The following is an 18,853-nucleotide window of genomic DNA, read 5'->3' on the forward strand; positions in this document are numbered from 1 at the left end:
CTTTCGGGATGTATTGTACCATACTGTGCATCCAGAGCCATTTATATCCCAGGTACATCCTAATTATAGAGCCATTTACCCAACTTTACACCCAGAGCTGAAGGTTTGTAGATCAGATAAGGCTTAGCCACTTGACCACTGGGCACTTAAACCCCCTTAATAACCATACCAATTTTCAGCTTTCAGTGCTCTCAAATTTTGAATGCCAATTACTCAGTCATGCAACATTGTACCTATATGAAATTTTTGTCCCTTTTTTCACACAAATAGAGCTTTCTTTTGGTGGTATTTAATCACAGCTGTTTTATTTTTTATTTTTTGCGCTATAAAAGAAAAAAGACTGAAAATTCGGTAAAAAAATGAATTTTTCTTTTTTTTGTTATAAAATTTAGCAAATTAGTAATTTTTCTTCATACATTTTGGCCAAAATTTATACTGCTACATATCTTTGGTAAAAATAAGTACAAATTGGTGTATATTATTTGGTCTTTGTGAAAGTTATAGAGTCCAAAAGCTATGGTGCCAATATCTGAAAATTGATCACACCTGAATTACTGACAGCCTATCTAATTTCTTGAGACCCTAACATGCCAAAAAAGTACAAATACCCCCCAAATGACCCCTTTTTGGAAAGAAGACATTCCAAGGTATTTAGAAAGATGCATGGTGAGTTTTTTGAAGTTGTCATTTTTTCCCACAATTCATTGCAAAATCAAGATTTTTTTTTTTTTTCACAAAATTGTCATATTAGCAGGTTATTTCTCACACACCGCATATGTTTACAACATTTATACAATATCTCTAACACATAGCATCTACATACCAAAAATGACACCCCAAAATAGATTCTCCTACTCCTCCTGACTACGGCGATACCACATGTGTGAGACTTCCACAGCCTGGCCACATACAGAGGCCGAGTACAGCCGAGCATGGCAGAGTATGACTGGGTATGGCAGAGTATGACTGGGTATGGCAGAGTATGACTGGGTATGGCAGAGTATGGCTGGGTATTGCGAAGTATTGCGGGTGTTGCAGAGTATTGCAGGGTATTGCAGAGTATTGCACAGGGTATTGCACGGTATTGCACAGGGTATTGCACAGGGTATTGCAGAGTATTGCACAGGGTATTTCTGAGCATGGAGGGATGGCTGAGCATGGATGGATGGATTGTGGCTCTGTGTCACAGAGCAGCGCTGTGGGCACTACAGATGCAGCCCACAGTGCTGCTGCCATCCGATCCCTCCCCTCCACTGTACCGATCGGTACACAGAGAGAGGAACCGGCGTCATGACATGACACCGGTTTGTTTACATGTGATCATCCGTCATTTGACGGAGCGATCACATGGTAAACGGCTGCGATCAGCGGGCGTTTACCGTGATCCGTGATGCGCAGGGTCCTCTGTACCCGGCAGTCACGGATGTTCTCGGGTATGCACCCCAGGGGGCGCGCGAGAGCGGAATTCTGGGAGGACGTCACTGTACGCCCTCCCAGGGTTAAGCAACCGCCCTGCAGCCATCATTCGGCTATGGGTCGGTTGTTAAATGGTTAAAGCGGAACTAAAGTCTGCAATAAAAAAGTTGTCAACGGATTGGCTCCCGCAGTGTCCCTCCCCAGCGCCCCTATCTTTTTCCCAGCTTCTTTCGGTGCCAGGCATGCAGGGAAATTCAGTCATCCTGGCACACAGACACCCCTAATGTAAGCTGAGCTGCGCATGCAGCTTCAGTTCCACCTTTAATATAGAACTAATTATCCAAGTGTTCATCCAGAGCTGTTGGTTTAAAGCCCAGATGCAGCCATGATTTGGTCCACAATAAAGATATGACTTGCCTCTTAGGAAAAAGCTGTTTTTTGGGCAAAATATGACAACTAGCACCACTCAAGGGGTTTTCTTCTTTTAGTGGTATTCCCCTTGCTGTATCACTGTTGGGAGGTTTCCATGGCAAAACTTTGACATTCCTGTTTTCCCCACAGGATGGCGCAGACTACAACACAGTTCACGATTTGCCATATATGGACATGGTGATTTCCGAATCCCTGCGCATGTATCCTCCCGCATTCAGGTATGTTCCCAATCCCAAGGAAGGTTCTGGTTTTTGCAAAACCTAAAATAAGGTGAATTTTGAATTAATGTTGCAGGGCTGTTAAAGCTTATCATGCAAGGTGATGTTTTTGGCATCTCTGAATTAACTTTTCCTTTTTAATATGGATTTTTTTTACAGATCATGACAATATTGTCAAAAGTATTGGGATACGTACATGAACTTTAATGACAACCCAGTCTTAGTCTGTAGGGTTCAATATTGAATTGGCCCACCCTTTGCAGCTATAACAGCTTCAACTCTTCTGGGAAGACTGTCCACAAGGTTTAGGAGTGTTTCTATGAGAATGTTTGACCATTCTTCCAGAAGTGCATTTGTGAGGTCGGGCACTGATGCGGATGAGAAGGCCTGGCTTGCAGTCTGCTCTAATTCATCCCAAAGGTGTTCTATCGGGTGGAGGTCAGGACTCTGTGCAGGGCAGTTGGCTTGCTGCCTGCCGATCACTACATGTCGAGTAAACTTTGCCACGGAGCGAAGCATCGCGATTGCAGCATTTAAACACCACCATTCAATGCCTATTGCAGCTTGGGGGGGGGGGGGGATGGTTGTTGGGGGACAAAGACAGCCCACCCCCCCCATCTAAATGAAGCCTAATTGTTCAGTAAATATGATAAAGGTTTGAATAAATATTTTCAGTTCCGTTATTTATCAATATTAAGTGAAATGTTGGGAAAGCATATACCGTATACACGTTTAAAGGATCTTACCAATAAACCTTCCCACTTTGGGGTTGTGTAAAATAAGGTGACACCCATGAGGGGCACTAGGTTGAAATGTGTACCAGCTGAGATAAGACCTGTGTAATTGATATTTTTTCACGTCTCTCCATACAAGTCAATGGAAATTCAAAGTTTGCTCCAAGCAGATAAGAATCATCAGGTCAGGAGAAAGATGGAATTATTTCAAACTAACCTCAGATGTCATCTGAAGGCCCCTGAAAGCTATTGTATTACCCTTTGTATACAATTAATACACTGTTCTTTCCCTGGACCGATGATGCATATAGCAGTAATGATACACCCTGTATAGCTTTATAATAATCATTTATTATAATCCCTTACTCTCAGGTTTGCTCGTGAAGCTGGTAGAGATTGCGTGGTGTTGGGGTGTAAGATACAAGCTGGAACGGTGGTGGAAATTCCCATCGGCTGCATTCAAAATGATCCACGGTACTGGCCAGAGCCAGAGAAATTCAGACCAGAAAGGTAATGGGATTCTTGAATTGATGTTTACTGCTTCAATTATTTAAAGCAGTATTAACTTGAAAACAATTGTAGTGACTGCATTTGTTTTCCTTTTTTAGAATTTTTTCATTTTTATTTTTACCTGGTGCTCTGGCACAGACCAAGCTGTCCAGCAAAAGTGTCAGTTACAAAGTTGAGACAAACCATTTAAACCTGACAGGAGTGCTTACAATGGTCAACTTCTACACATGGACTTCAGCTTGTATTAAAGCAGTGTGTACAACCATATTTTTCAAAGCATTTGCAAAGCTAAAAGTATAGTTTTAAGAGCATGTTTCAACAGGTTTTCGGTCTTCTGTCTATAATCGTCATTTTGACAGTAAACAGAAAGTGACTAAGAGTCACCGGCTTTCTGCTCTGCCCCCTCAGCGCTCACTGGAGTGCCAAGTTGTAGAAGGGGTGCGAACGGCTGGCCTAGGCTCTCAGCAGCGTGCTGAAAGGCTGAACCAGTTGCCGGTGTTTTGTCGAGAAGTGCACGCTATCGAGAAGTGCCCGGTATGTACTGCGCATGTGCCGTACGGAACAGCACAACAGCTGATTTGCCGATCCGCTGGGCTGACGTAACCAGGGCGCATGTGCACATCGTAGGAGGAATCTCTTGATGGGAGATACCATTTCACAGGCACAATTTAAACCTATACAAACAGCGGGGGGATTATAGTTCTCAAATTGTGCATCGCTGCTGTTGGAGGGCAGCTAGTGTTGAAGAGCTGGTTTTGTCTGTGTTGCAACCCGCCCATTCACACAGGCAAAATCGGCCGTTCAACACAGCTAATCCACCCTGCAACACAGACAAAACCGGACCATCAGCACACTGTAAAGCCGCCCCACAACAGTGAGGCACAATATCAGACCTACGGTCTCCCCCCGCTGTTTGTATAGGTTTCAATTGTGGCCGTGAAAAGGTATCTCCCATCGAGAGATGCCTCCTACGATGTGCACTTGCGCCCTGGTCACGTCACTCCAGCTGATTTGCCGATAAGCTGAAGTGCAGCTCCGTCCTACGCATTCGCTGGCACTATTCGATGGGGGGCACTTCTCGACAGAACACCGGTCAAGCATCTGGGTGGATCCTGACATAAGTCGGGATCTCTCCAGAGCCTGGACCGGCTGAGTGATGTCAGTGACAGCAGACTTTAACCCGCTGATGGCTTAGAATGGGTCACAGGTGTGCTGAACTAAGTGCACTTCCGTGACTCACAGAAGAAGTAGGGCCAAAGGGCTTTGGAACTACTTCTCCTTTAAAATCCATGTTCAAAACTGAACTCTAGGCAGACATAAGACACAAAGGGAGTGCAAAGGTGGACACATTTTTGATTATTACTGCCTCGTAAAGACATGAAAGAAACCATTGTTTTTGGTTATCTTTTGTAAGTAAATCACTGTAAATACTCAAGCTTCAAAAATATATATGAAAAATAAGAAAAAAAAGCCTAGTGTATAAACCAAAATTGCACAAAAATGAAAAAAATAAAAAATTTATAGCTAAAAAAAAGCTCATAGGAAAAAAGAAAAAAAAATGTAAAAAAAAAAAACTGTGACGGGAGATCCCAATGTGGAGGACAGACCAGAGGAGACACCTTGCCAGGTGAATCGGGTGGAGGACACATCAGGGAATACTGAACCCTTTGGCTACCTCTATATGCCCATTACCCCTGCAGGGGTGGAGGGAGCTGGTGAGTGGGGACCCTTGAGGGGGAGCACAAGAGTCACCTGATCTGCTGAGCACTGTGGTCACTTTGGAACTCTGACATCTTTTACAGCACTTTTTGCAGTATTTTTTTCACTATATGTTTTTTTCAAAGTATACCTGTGGGACTTTGGCAACCCCCTTTTTTCTACATCATATACATGGGACTATTAATTAATGTACTCATGGAATTTCTTATGCTCTTTATTAATTTTTAGCACATTTTTATGATTAACACTAGTTGTTTGTAGTTACCTATGACACACAGGGATTTTTTTCCTAGCACTGGTATACAATATTTATTAACCTACCCTTGGCATCTATTGATACACACGAGAGATATATTTAGTCACTTTGCTTATGTGGTGTTGTAATTTCACCTTTATTCACTGTGTATGTGGTGATGCATCTTAACCCTGTAGATGCAGTTACCTTTATAATTAGATGATATCTGATGGAATGATGTGCAATATGCTACACTATTGTTTATTTAACACACATGTTTACATAGTACTTTGGGTATAGTTTAGGTGTGGTAACACACTAAGGTGGGTCATTACTACCCCCCCTACCCTTTTGCTATTAGGGTAGCGCCACTTACCCCACTTTTTGTTTTTACAAGGGCGGAGTGCCCAAATATAACTTTGTAATCAAATATGGAAATCTTGTTCCTTTAGTGTTTTCTCATTGAGGTGACCATGAAGATTTGTCAGATTTGGTAACTATACCAAATATATGTTTTGTTCTACAAATATTTTTCACAATATACTACAAGAGGTTTTCCAAATGGGTCTAAAGAAACACTAGAGTTCACACCACAAATCTTATAAGGATGGAGAACTTCAGTTGCTTCAAAAGTGATAGCCATTGCAATAAATATCATATTTTAGGACTCGCTGCATTTTTACCTCTTCTCCAGCTATAAACTACCTAAGACCCCATTCACACACTTCTGCTCATTTCTCTACGCACGACTATGCTCAACATGCAGAATCCCATTCTTTCTAATTGTCACTGATAACACTTGTATGCTCAGTCGCCGTATGTGCTACGCCCTACATTTAAAAAAGTACATTAGCTTTTTTTTTTTTTTAGCATATTTAGGCATTTTTTCTCCCATAGACTTCAATAAGAGCCCCTGTAAACATGTGAAATGCTCATTTTTTACGCCTGAAGAATTCCTCTCCTCCTAAAGAACTGCTCCCCCCCTGTTCCCGGCCCAGGAAACAAACTCCTGAAGCTTGATAAATGTGCAAAAAAAAGACCGTAAAATACCTTTTAATATGCCCATAACACACCTGAAAAAAGCTTTACAAATCATCGGAAATGACATTCTTCTCCAGCTATAAATGCAGTAGGGGTTCTTCAAGATCTCAAAATAATTTCAGGGATCCCTCCCCAAGCTGAGCAAGATAGCAGTAAAACAGCCCAAAATCTTATATTCATCTGTCTCTGAACTGCAAACATGTAATCATCAGCACACTATTCAACAGTCTTAGCTTGAAAATAAGGCCAGCTTCGATTCAACGATGAGAACATAAATACAGTATCTCACAAAAGTGAGTACACCCCTCACATTTTTGTAAATATTTTATTATATCTTTTCATGCAAATACACTGAAGAAATGCTACAATGTAAAGTAGTGAGTGTACAGCTTGTATAACAGTGTAAATTTGCTGTCCCCTCAAAATAACTCAACACACATCCATTAATATCTAAACAGCTGGCAACACAAGTGAGTACACCCCTAAGTGAAAATGTCCAAATTGGGCCCAAAGTATCAATATTTTTGTGTGGCCACCATTATTTTCCAGCACTGCTTTAACCCTCTTGGGCATGGAGTTTACCAGAGCTTCACAGGTTGCCACTGGAGTCCTCTTCCACACCTCCATGATGACATCACGTAGCTGGTAGATGTTAGACACCTTGCACTCCTCCACCTTCCATTTGAGGATGCTCCACAGTTGCTCAATAGGGTTTAGGTCTGGAGGCATGCTTGGCCAGTCCATCACCTTTACCCTCAGCTTCTTTTACAAGGCAGTGGTCGTCTTGGAGGTGTGTTTGGGGTCGTTATCATGTTGGAATACTGACCTGCGGCCCAGTCTCCGAAGGGAGGGGAACATGCTCTGCTTCAGTATGTCACAGTACATGTTGGCATTCATGGTTCCCTCAATGAACTGTAGCTCCCCAGTGCCGGCAGCACTCATGCAGCCCCAGACCATGACACTCCCAACCAACATGCTTGACTGTAGGTACTTTGTACTCCTCACCTGGTAGCCGCCACACACGCTTGACACCATCTGAACCAAATAAGTTGATCTTGGTCTCATCAGACATCATTACATGGTTCCAGTAATCCATATCCTTAGTCTGCTTGTCTTCAGCAGACTGTTTGCGGGCTTTCTTGTTTATCATCTTTAGAAGAGGCTTTCTTCTGGGATGACAGCCATGCAGACCAATTTGATGCAGTGTGCGGCTTATGGTCTAAGCACTGACAGGTTGACCCCCCCACCCCTTCAACCTCTGCAGAAATGCTGGCAGCACTCATAGGTCTATTTCCCAACGACAACCTCTGGATATGACGCTGAGCATGTGCACTCACCTTTGGTTGACCATGGCGAGGCCTGTTCTGAGTGGAACCTGTCCTGTTAAACCGCTGTATGATCTTGGCCATTTTCACTTAAGGGTGTACCCACTTTTGTTGCCAGCGGTTTAGACATCAATGGCTGTGTGTAGAGTTATTTTAGGGGACAGCAAATTTACAGTTATACAAGCTGTGCACTCACTACTTTACATTGTAGCAAAGTGTCATTTCTCCAGTGTTGTCACATGAAAAGATATAATATTTACAAAAATGTGAGTGGCGTACTCACTTTTGTGAGATACTGTATGTCTGAAATATGGTATCAGGAAGTAGGGATGGGTGAACGGTTCGGGCCGAACTTTCTTTATTTGGTTGTTCGGCAAACAGCCGAACAAACGGGTCGTTTGACCGTTTGTTCAGCCCCCCGAACCGACCACAATGCATTGCGGCGCTGTACAGTGCATTGCAAGCCCTGATTGGCTGAAGCAGTGAAAGCTTCAGCCAATCAGGGCACAGAGCACTGTCAGAGTCATGATTAGACACTGTCATCGTGACTTTATCCAATCCTGGCTCATTTCCGCCCCACAGTATAAAAGTATTCTTTCAATGGCAGCCATTTTCAGTGCTATCAGTTAGTTAGTGTGCTATACTGTGCTATTTTGCTTCAATTGTCAGTGTAGAATATTAGTTTAGTGTCAGTCTAGGGATAGTGTGAGTGTAGTGAGGAGGACCATCATTCAACTTTGCATAGTGTGCAGCTAGAGTAGGGACAGCTCAGATGGTTTCACTGTAGTGTAGTGAGACCGTGTCATTCATACATATACAGTATTAGTGTGGAGTAGGGACAGCTCACATAGTTTCAGTGTAGTGTAGTGAGGCCGTGTCAGTAATCTTGACATTAGTGTATAGCTAGAGTAGGGACACTTCAGATAGCGTCAGTGTAGTGATGGTTGAACTCCGTCTATTTGATTGTGTTACTGCCAGATTAACGCCATTTACTTCTGTGTGCATTACTGCCAGTTTAACGCCATATCATTTTGTGAGCGTTACTGCCAGTTTAACGCCATATCGTTTTGCGTGCGTTACTGCCAGTTTAACGCCATATCGTTTTGCGTGCGTTACTGCCAGTTTAACGCCATATAGTTTTGTGCGTTACTGCCAGTTCAACACCATATAGTTCTGTGCGTCACTGTACGTTTGGCGCTTTTTATTGCAGTATATTATAGTGTATCCGTGAAGTGTGTCTGTGTAGTGTGAGTACTCAAATTAAAGTGCACCAAACACCTCTTTACATCTACGCATCTACGTACAGATTTCAGCTTCTTCACATTTGCTTATAAGCACCGCCCCCTCCCTCCCAATAATGTCTGAGAGGACAACAAGGAGAGGCAGACATTCCTTGGCACTGTAAGGGGGCCAGCAACAAATGTGTCCACAGGCAAAGGTGGACGTGGTGGTCAGTCCTCAGGCAGGGCATCATTTCCTCTGTTTAGTGAGTTTGCCCGTGCTATACAGCCACAGCATGCAGAGGAGGTGGTGGACTGGCTTACTAAACATTCCTCATCCTCCTTATCCTCTGTCATGCAAGTAGAGACAAGTGTGCAGTCCCCTGCAGTTGCCAGAGTGGATAAACCTGCCTCCTTCTCCACATCTATTCCTGCCATAGCCCCAACATCAGCCATTGAGGAATCAGCAGAGTTATTTGACCACAGCATCAGCCACTTGCTCCTTGATGATGCCCAGCCATTACTGGATTTAGATGTTGGTTCTGAGGTTGAGGATGACAGGAACATGAGCCTAGAGAGAGGGAGGAACACTGGTAGACAAATTGGCATTCATGTTCCCAAAGCCTCAGCGTATTGCCAAGTTGTCTCCAGTGGTAATGATGAAGATGGAGGAGATGGAGATGATGATGAGGTCACTGATGCGACTTGGGTGCCAGATAGAGCAGAGGAGAAAACTGAAGGTGAGGCGGCACAACCCCAAGGAGGCTGACATGAAGAAAGAGTAGAGAGCAGCCACCCTATTCCATCACATTCTGCAGCTGTTATCTCCCGGCCCATTCCCCAAAGCTCAGCTGTCTGGGCCTTTTTCAGCACATCTCGCACTGTTGCTATCTGCAAACTGTGTCTCAAAAATAGCAAACATGTCAAAAACACCAACCATTTGGGTACATCATGCCTAACAAGGCATTTAATGTCCAACCACGTCCAACCAGCTAAAAGGTGCCATGCAGTGCTTCAGCTGGTGTGTTTAGTGGACAGGAACCACACCAGAGCAGAGATTCTTGCAGCTCTGCAGGGACAGGCCCAGAGGTGGTTCACACCACACCAGCTGGAGCCAGGAATGGTGATGGCAAATAGCTCAAACCTCCTGTCCGCCTTTATACAGGGAAAGTTGACACATGTCCTCAATTTGGTGGTGCAGCGTTTTCTAAGTACGTACCCAGAGTTGCAAGATGTACTAAAACAGGCCAGAAGAGTCTGTAGCCATTTCAGGCGGTCATACACAGCCAGTGCTCGGTTGGCTGAAATTCAGCGGGAATTCCACCTGCCCGAAAACCGTTTGATTTGTGACATGCCCACTAGGTGGAACTCAACTTTGGGAATGCTGCAGCAGCTATACATGCAGCAGAAGGCCGTCATCGAGTATCTGTGCCAGTACGGCATGACGACAGGCTCAGGCCACCTCAGCTTTTTTTCCCCCACGCCAATGGCTGATCATTAAGGATGCATGCACTGTATTGTCACCATTTGAGGAGGCCACAAGGATGGTGAGCAGTGACAGTGCATGCATCAGTGACACAATCCCTGTTGTGTTCCTGCTGAACAGACTCTGCATGGCATTATGGACAGGGCACTGGAGGCAGAGCAGCAGGAGGAAGAGGACTTCCTTTCCTCTCAAGGCTCACTTTATCCACCATCATTCCTATGTCACAGAACACACAGGAGGAGGATTCTCGCACTTTCATAGGCTTTGAAGAAGAGGAAGACATGCGTCAATCTGTAAGCGATGGCTTTTCAACCGAAGGACCCTTGGGAGTAGTATGTGGCTGGGAGGAGGAAGTTCCAGATGCTGTCATCCTAAGTGACCCCGAGGAGTCTGCTTCTCAAGTCTCTGCAAATTTGAGGCGCATGGGCAACCTCATGCTTCAAAGCCCGCAAAAGGACCCAAGAATACGTGGCATAAAGGAGGATGATTACTGGTTGGCAACCCTCCTTGACCACCATTATAAGGGGAAGGTCTCAGAACTCATCCCGTCCCCACAGAGTGCAGAAGATAAAATCTCTTAAGGACACGTTAAAGAGGATTTTATTGAACATTTTTCCTGACTCCAGTAGGTTACAGTGTGGTGGAAAACGTCGTTTTGAGTCTTCTGTTGGTCAAGAGAGGTGCATTGGAGAAGGCGTCCGCCTAAGTGAGGCATTTCGGAAATTTTTTTAGTCCTCGCTGCCCAGGGCTGTCGGCTTCCACATCCCATCGGCAGCGTCTGCATTACATGCTGGACGATTACCTTGGGGCCAAAACAGAGATGGAGAGCTTTCCAGCAGACGATCCACTGACTTATTGGGTCATAAGAATAGACCACTGGCCAGAACTTGCCCAGTATGCTATTAAGTTGTTGACGCCCTGCATCCAGTGTGCTTTCAGAACGGGCATTCAGTGCTGCAGGAGTTTTCGTTACTGATCATAAAAACGCTTCTGTCCACAGACTCCGTGGACCGTTTGACTTTTATAAAAATGAATCAGTTCTGGATTACCAGCTATGAAGATCCTGATGCCGATATCACTGATTAAGTCTTTTTGGGATGTGGAATCTCTGCAGGACTTGGAGGCTGCCTAGCTTTGAAGGTGTTCAATCATTTCATCTGGAAGTATGTTTTTGGTATAGATTTTGTGGGCAAAATTAACACCCAAAGACCAATTTTTCTGCACCTGTTTGACAGGTGCATATCATTGCAGTTTTTTACAGCAAGACCAATTCTTACTTTCATCAAGAGTACCTCTATAGGGTTACAGTGGGAAGGTACCCCCCACAAGAGTAATTTTTCTGCACCTGTTTGACAGGTGCATATCATTGCAATTTTTTACAGCAAGGCCAATTCTTGCTTTCATCAAGAGTGAACCGAACAGGGGTCTGTTTGGCCCATCCCTATCAGGAAGCAGCAGTGATTTATTGGTCTAACAATGGGGGTTATTTACTAAAGCTAGAGAGTGCAAAATCTGGTGCAGCTCTACAAAGAAACCAATCGGCTTCCAGGTTTTTTTTTCCAAAGCTTGAGTGAACAAGCTGAAGTTAGAAGCTGATTGGCTACCATGCACAGCTGCACCAGATCCTGAGTGCACCAGTTTTAGTAAATCCCCCCCATTGCGTCCATATAAATAATGATCCGAGACTCACTAAAGTCCTCATGCTGGATCGATATTCATGAAGCCATCCCATAATATGTCTTGAACAAATAGGGTGTCCTCAGGAAATTTGACATTTACTCTCAGAATATAAATCGAGTGCATGGCAAAGTCTATGTAATTTAATGCTCTTGAAAAGGTTAACAGTTATAAATCAAGATATACAGATGTACTTCACCCATTCCCATCAAGAACTCCTGTGGAGACCAAATTCCAGCCATCAGGCAAGTAGCAGATGCCAATATATAGATTGTTATCCTGTTAAAGAAAGAATAAGAAAGTGTTGTCATGATCCAGAGTGATGATACAAGTCAGGCAAGGCACCTCGTTTCAAAGAGATCATCATGTCTATGACATGTTTCATTGTGCTATGGTGAATTTGCCATGCAGCTCTGTAATCAATAATACATCATCAAATGTATTTGTAAATACATGCAGTGTACATACCTGACTTTGACCTGGTATCAGCCTCTTGAGGTCCCTGTACAGCCAAACTCAGACTAGGAGAGGGATCAAAAGCACAAGGAGCCAATCAGCTCATGTGTTGACAAGAAGCATGTGGCTAGGAGGAGAAAGCAGATTGATGGAGAAAGTAATGTCAGGAAGATCAAGTCAACCCACATATCCAGATTTCAGGGTGAGCACCCATGCATGTGCAAAGTTCAGCTCACTGAATCGTGCATTATTACGTATCTGTGTGGACATCTTGCAGTTTGCGTGTGGACGTCATTGCGACAATGTTACCAAGCAGGCTATTAACATCTGGGACCTACAAGACTCCAGTGCTGAGAGATCTGTAGCTGTACTTATGTCACTCGCAATCCTGCACCCAATCTTGATCTCCATCACTGACCTGGCTTGTTCCCTGACTCTTCTGTGGTTCTTTTCTATCTGCCCACCTGCTCCTGTATTGACCTTGTCTTGTTACCTGATTACAATTTCTTCCTGACAACAAGCTGCTGACCCAACTTGTCCCTGAATACGTTCCTGCCTGCTGGACTGGTACCATCTCGACTTGTTGCTGACCTAGGTTTTTTTCCTGTCCTCCTTCTCCTCAGTGACCCACATCTTAAGTCACCTCTAGCCAGTTGACAATAGCACTCACCAGGTCTAGTGACATCAGTGGCATCACCATCCACTGACACTTTCCCAAATCCAGATGGTGCTTGGACTGAAGCAGTAAGAGAGGTTATCATTGTAATCTTAGGCTCCCCATGAAGGTACATGAGAGATGAACTCCATCACTGTGCTGCTTCCCCTTTTACTGTGTAGTTGCAGGCTGGAGGCAGTCCAGGATGATCTGGGCTCAGAGGAAGTGGGTTAAATGGTGCTGGTTATTAGACCCCTTTCACACTAAAGTGCAGCTAAAGCGTTGAATGTTTTTGTGGTGCTTTAGCAGCATTTTACTGGTGCTTTTTTGCAGTTGGTGACATACTGAATATGCCGTCCATTGAGAGAGCTGTATCATGATTGTGACCCCGTGCGCATGCACGGGAGTGACATCATCGTGGCTCTGCCATTCAAATGGGCGGAGCCCACAAACCCAGAAGGAAGACCGGGTGAAGGCGGAAGCCCTGTCAGCAGTGACAACACCTCTGGAGGGCTTTGTTTTATGGTAAGTCTTTCATATACTTAAATGCGGTGCAATATGTCTTTTTTTTTTTTTTTTTTTTTTTTTACTACCGCTTTAAAGGTTCCTGTTGCTCTTCTAAATTGATAGGTCAGGTGTGGCTCTCTGTGTTACTATAGCTCTGGTGGTACTACAGATTCCAGCATTCCGAACATAGCATGATAGAACACCCAGTTGCCCAGTGTTGCTTTAGTAGATGCGATTTATTCTTTACATCATGTTGATCCTTTCCTTCAGGTTCGCAGCAGAAGAGAAGCAGAAGCAACACCCATTCTCCTACCTCCCGTTTGGAGCAGGGCCACGCAGCTGTATTGGGATGAGACTCGCCATTCTGGAAGCCAAAATCACTCTTTACCGTGTCCTGCAGAAATTCCGCTTTGAGACCTCTTCTCGCACTCAGGTACTTACATTGTCCTGACGGGATATACAGAATAGATTCATATACTTCATAGATGGCTGTAGTTGTGTGAAAGAGCGACATCTACTGTTTATGGGGTGATATTACACAAAACCCATTCACCCAGTTTTAGTTCAGTCCATCCTTTGCTCTAAAGCAGGGATCTCTAAACTACAGCCCTCCAACTGTTGCAGAACTACATGTCCTATTAGGTGAATAATTAAATAATATCTCCGTGAAAAAATCTCTGTGAAAAAAAGTTTTTTGATAATATGAAACTAATAAAAGTCGCAAAAAAAGAAAGAAAATTCAGAACAATTCGACTGTCCAATTATTAACACTCAGTGTTTGATTGAAGCAAATATATTCCCAACTGATGAATGGCATGCTTACCGAATAGCAAGCCAGATCGAGCAGGTGGCTTAAACCCAGCCTGGGCCTTTATGCAATCGGTCACAGGGTATGGCAATTTTCACTTGCGTGGAATTGGCGTGGAATCCACGATCACTGTTTTGACCTCCCTGAATAAGGGCAGTCGCAAGCCTTCTGGTGGTTGTTCAGCACGTTGCCCATTGAAAACGTCACCTTGTGACGAAATGCGTCTGGGAGGTACATGCTGACGTCACCACGTCGCCCCATTGAGGAGGACGGGAGTTCGTTTGTTGCCAGCCGGCATTGTTTTTATCTTCTTCGCTTTCCAATCCAGTACATTTTGTAAGTGTTCTTCTCTTTTTTAATAAACTAGTTGTAATGGTATCACACTATTTTGCCATTATTTCATTTTTCTTGGGATTCCCCAAAAACATCATGTGAACCGCGGAGCCTTTGATATGCTTGAGGGGTTGGATCTATATCGCTCTCCCCATTAGTTGGTCAATTCATCTGGTCGATAAGACAATTTGCTCACCGAAAGTCTGACATCTGGTAAGCAGGCTTTTTATGCGGTTTTGGTGCACGCATTAACCCCTTCACTGGTAGATTCGGTTGACACTTCACGAGATTAAAGATTCACTATTTGTTATCTATCATCTGGTAAGCAGGCCCCCCCGTGTGGTGCTGGTGTATTCACTGTTTTTCACGAGGATCCACATACCCGCATGATTTGCACCTAATATTTGTCATTGGCAAAGAGGCCTTCCGTGTGCCATCTGCTATCTTCAAACACTGGGTGTCATATATGATATTTACTCCTCTCACTATGTGAGTGTCACTCTTTTTTATTTTTATAAAGTATGTCAGTATTACGCTATGTTGTCATTATATTTTTTGGGTTAATTTTTCGTGGATTCCACGCCAATTCCACGCGAGTGAAAATTGCCATACCCTACTGTGACCGATTGCATAAAGGCCCAGGCTGGGTTTAAGCCACCTGCTCGATCTGGCTTGCTATTCAGTAAGCATGCCATTCATCAGTTGGGTATATATGTGCTTCAAACAAACACTGAGTCTTAATAATTGGACAGTCGAATTGTTCTGAATTTTCTTTCTTTTTTTGCGACTTTTATTAGTTTCATATTATCAAAAAACTTTTTTTCACAGAGATTTTTTCACGGAGATATTATTTAATTATTCACTTATTTATTTATCAATCTAAGTGCAGCTTTTTCATTTTGTATTTGTTTTTGGTGTATACCCCACTGATGCTCAATTTATTGGTTTCTAGCGCAGTTTTTTCTTCTTTTATGTCCTGTTAGGCATTGTAAAACTCTGACATTCACAGACATGACTAGGCATGATGGGAATTGTAGTTCCTGAACAACTGGAGGACCGTAGTTTGGAGACCCCTGCTCTAGAGAACTAGGTGTATAGCTGGTATCCGACACTTTCAGAAATGGATACTCAGTCCTCCCACTGGGCATTGAGTTTGCTTCCGCCAGCTGTTTGACAGACCCTGTCACCTGGCCATTCATTACAAAAAACAATTTCCCATAAGATTATAGTTTCTTAAAACTGCTGTGTGCCGCCATCTTGGATGTGATGTCAGCAGCCCCACAGCCCCAACAGATTCAGAGGTGTGTCACTCAAGTGACACTATAATAATAATTTTTGCTTCTTCCCAAAGCCGCTACAAAAAAGGTTATGAAGGGAGTAGCTGGACCAGCATAGACAGTATTTAGACACTTTTTTTTTTGCATAATCTCTTTTCTTTTAAATATTTTCGGAACAAAACAAAAAAGGAATAAAGGAAAAACAAACAATAGTGTCATATTTGGACACTTCTAGAAGGTTATGCAGGGGAGGAGCTGGACCAGCATAGACAATATTTAGATACTCCCAGAATAAAGTATGAGGAGGGAGGGGGGTTGTGATCTGAAATTGACTTTTCCTGAAATAGCCAACTTTTCTAGCAAGTTCAAAGGCACAGTGCAAGTGAATAAAAATAATCTCTAGAAAGGAAAAACACCAGGGGGAATTTACTAAAACTGGAGCAGACAGAATCTGGAGCAGCTGTGCATAGTAACCAACCAGCTTCTATCTTCAGTTTGTTCAGTTAAGCTTTAAAAATTAAAGCAATAATCTGGTTGCCATGCACAGCTGCTCCAGTCTCAGCAAACGTTTCACGCGCTACCAATGAAAGTAATTATTTTTTTCTTGCTTATCCATTGAGGGATACAGAAAGTAATATACTGTTGGGTTACACTGCTGTCTACAGGAGTATTGGACGCTGGCAAAAAAACGGAAAGCAAGCCCAGGATAGTTTCTCCTCTACTCAGCAAGCAAGTTTTTTGCTGGTGTCCTAGGACATCCTTTCTTCCCAGCTCTGCTGGGAAAAGTCCTACTTTTTCTTTTTCACTAGCTTTTTTCTTAATTATTCTTCAGTTCTCTCTTAATTCAAGATTCTATGCTACATCTCTGCTTGAGCTGGTCTCTGGATGGCAACTTTCTGAATTGACTTTTCTCCAACCTAAATGAATAGTATTGCTCTGAAAAATTAGCCACAAGGCTGGAAGCAAGAAACCTGATAAGCTTTTAGATGAGCCTTCAGTATGAATGTCATAAACCAGATGTGACCAGAACTGTGTGAGTGCGACAGAGTGAACCAGACATAAATAGGTGAAAGTAAGTTTATTAAGGAAAATGCATATGTGAACACACCACCAATACAGAGTGAACAACCAAACAATCAGTGATATAAAACCAACCAGCATATGTAGCAAGAGGGAGTACCAGAATCGTAGTCAAGCCAGGCCAGGGTCATAAACAGGGAATCAGTAGCTGGGAAGGGAGATAAACAGGACAAGAGAGGATGGATGGATCACAGGAGGGACGGGTCAGGTACCAGGCTAAGAGTCCAGGGTTCAGGTAATGGACAGGAAACAGGATCAACAGGTTCCAGGAATCAGGCTTCAGGATCAGGACCAGGACCAGGAATCAGAGTAACAGGATACAGGTCAGGGCTCAAGGAACAATACCAGGGCAACATAAGTCTGCAATTGCTATTTATACTGCAGCTCTGCTAATTAAGGTCAGGTGACACCTGTCTGCAGAGGGGAATACCTGCTCCATACTGCCAGGATTCCTCCGCTGGTGGACGCCAGTACTGCGGCCCAAAAATGACAGAATACTTGCAGGAAAGAGCAGCTCCGAACTGCCAGGAGACACCTGCTGTTGGACCTCAATACTGCACGTCAAATGATCGATATTACCAGCGAAGACCTTTCCTGACAGTACCCCCCCCTCGCAGGAGCGACCTCCGGACACTCCAACTAGCCGTTGCTGGGGAAAGTCCATGGTGTCCAGCCGGGCAGCGGACACCTCAAGCTGGGCAACAAGCAGTGGCACATCAGGCTGGGCAGCGGACAGGAACACTCCAGGCTGGGCAGCGGACAGGAACACTCCGGGCTGGGCAGCGGACAGGAACACTCCGGGCTGGGCAGCGGACAGGAACACTCCAGGCTGGGCAGCGGACAGGAACACTCCAGGCTGGGCAGCGGACAGGAACACTCCAGGCTGGGCAGCGGACAGGAACACTCCAGGCTGGGCAGCGGACAGGAACACTCCAGGCTGGGCAGCGGACAGGAACACTCCAGGCTGGGCAGCGGGCACGGGCATTTCAAGCTGGGCAGCGGGCACGGGCATTTCAAGATGGGCAGCAGGCACGTTAGGCTTGGCAGCAGGCATGGGCACTTCAAGCTGGGCAGCAGGCACGGGCACTCTAAGCTGGGCAGCAGGCACGGGCACTCTAAGCTGGGCAGCAGGCACGGGCACTCTAAGCTGGGCAGCAGGCACGGGCACTCTAAGCTGGGCAGCAGGCACATCAAGTGGGGTAGCAGGCTCATCAAGCGCGACAGCAGGAACATGCACATCAAGCTGGGCAACAAGCACAGGCACATTAAACGGAGCAGCAGGTACTTCAAACTGGGCAGCAGGCACATCAGACTGGGCAGCAGGCACGGGCACTTCAGGCCGGAGAGCGGGCTCATCAGGCCGGAGAGCGGGCATGGGCACATCAGACTGGGCAGCAGGCACAGGCACTTCGGGCTGGAGAGCGGGCTCGTCAGGCTGGAGAGCGGGCTCGTCAGGCTGGAGAGCGGGCTCGTCAGGCTGGAGAGCGGGCTCGTCAGGCTGGAGAGCGGGCTCGTCAGGCTGGAAAGTAGGCACTGGAACACTGGCACCTCAGGCTGGAACACTGGCACCGAGACTTTGGGCTGGAAGGCATGCATCAAGACATCAGACTGGAAAGCGGAGACAGGCTGGAACGGCAGGCACCGAGACATCAGGCTGGAAGGCAGGCACCGAGACATCAGGCTGGAAGGCAGGCACCGAGACATCAGGCTGGAAGGCAGGCACC

General features: G+C 44.9%; 1 protein-coding gene across 5 annotated transcripts in view; it reads left to right on the forward strand.

The window, feature by feature from the left end:
• Positions 1-18,853, forward strand: part of TBXAS1 (thromboxane A synthase 1) — a 198,645-nt gene that overhangs the window by 171,580 nt on the left and 8,212 nt on the right. For all 5 annotated transcript variants that reach the window (XM_073621485.1, XM_073621486.1, XM_073621487.1 and 2 more), the window contains exons 11-13: positions 1,978-2,066; positions 3,173-3,310; positions 13,902-14,064. In XM_073621485.1, coding sequence (XP_073477586.1) covers positions 1,978-2,066; positions 3,173-3,310; positions 13,902-14,064 — 390 coding nt within the window. The remainder of the gene's footprint in view (positions 1-1,977; positions 2,067-3,172; positions 3,311-13,901; positions 14,065-18,853) is intronic.

This window comes from Aquarana catesbeiana, linkage group LG03 (assembly GCF_042186555.1).
Source record: "Aquarana catesbeiana isolate 2022-GZ linkage group LG03, ASM4218655v1, whole genome shotgun sequence".
Lineage (NCBI taxonomy): Eukaryota > Metazoa > Chordata > Amphibia > Anura > Ranidae > Aquarana > Aquarana catesbeiana.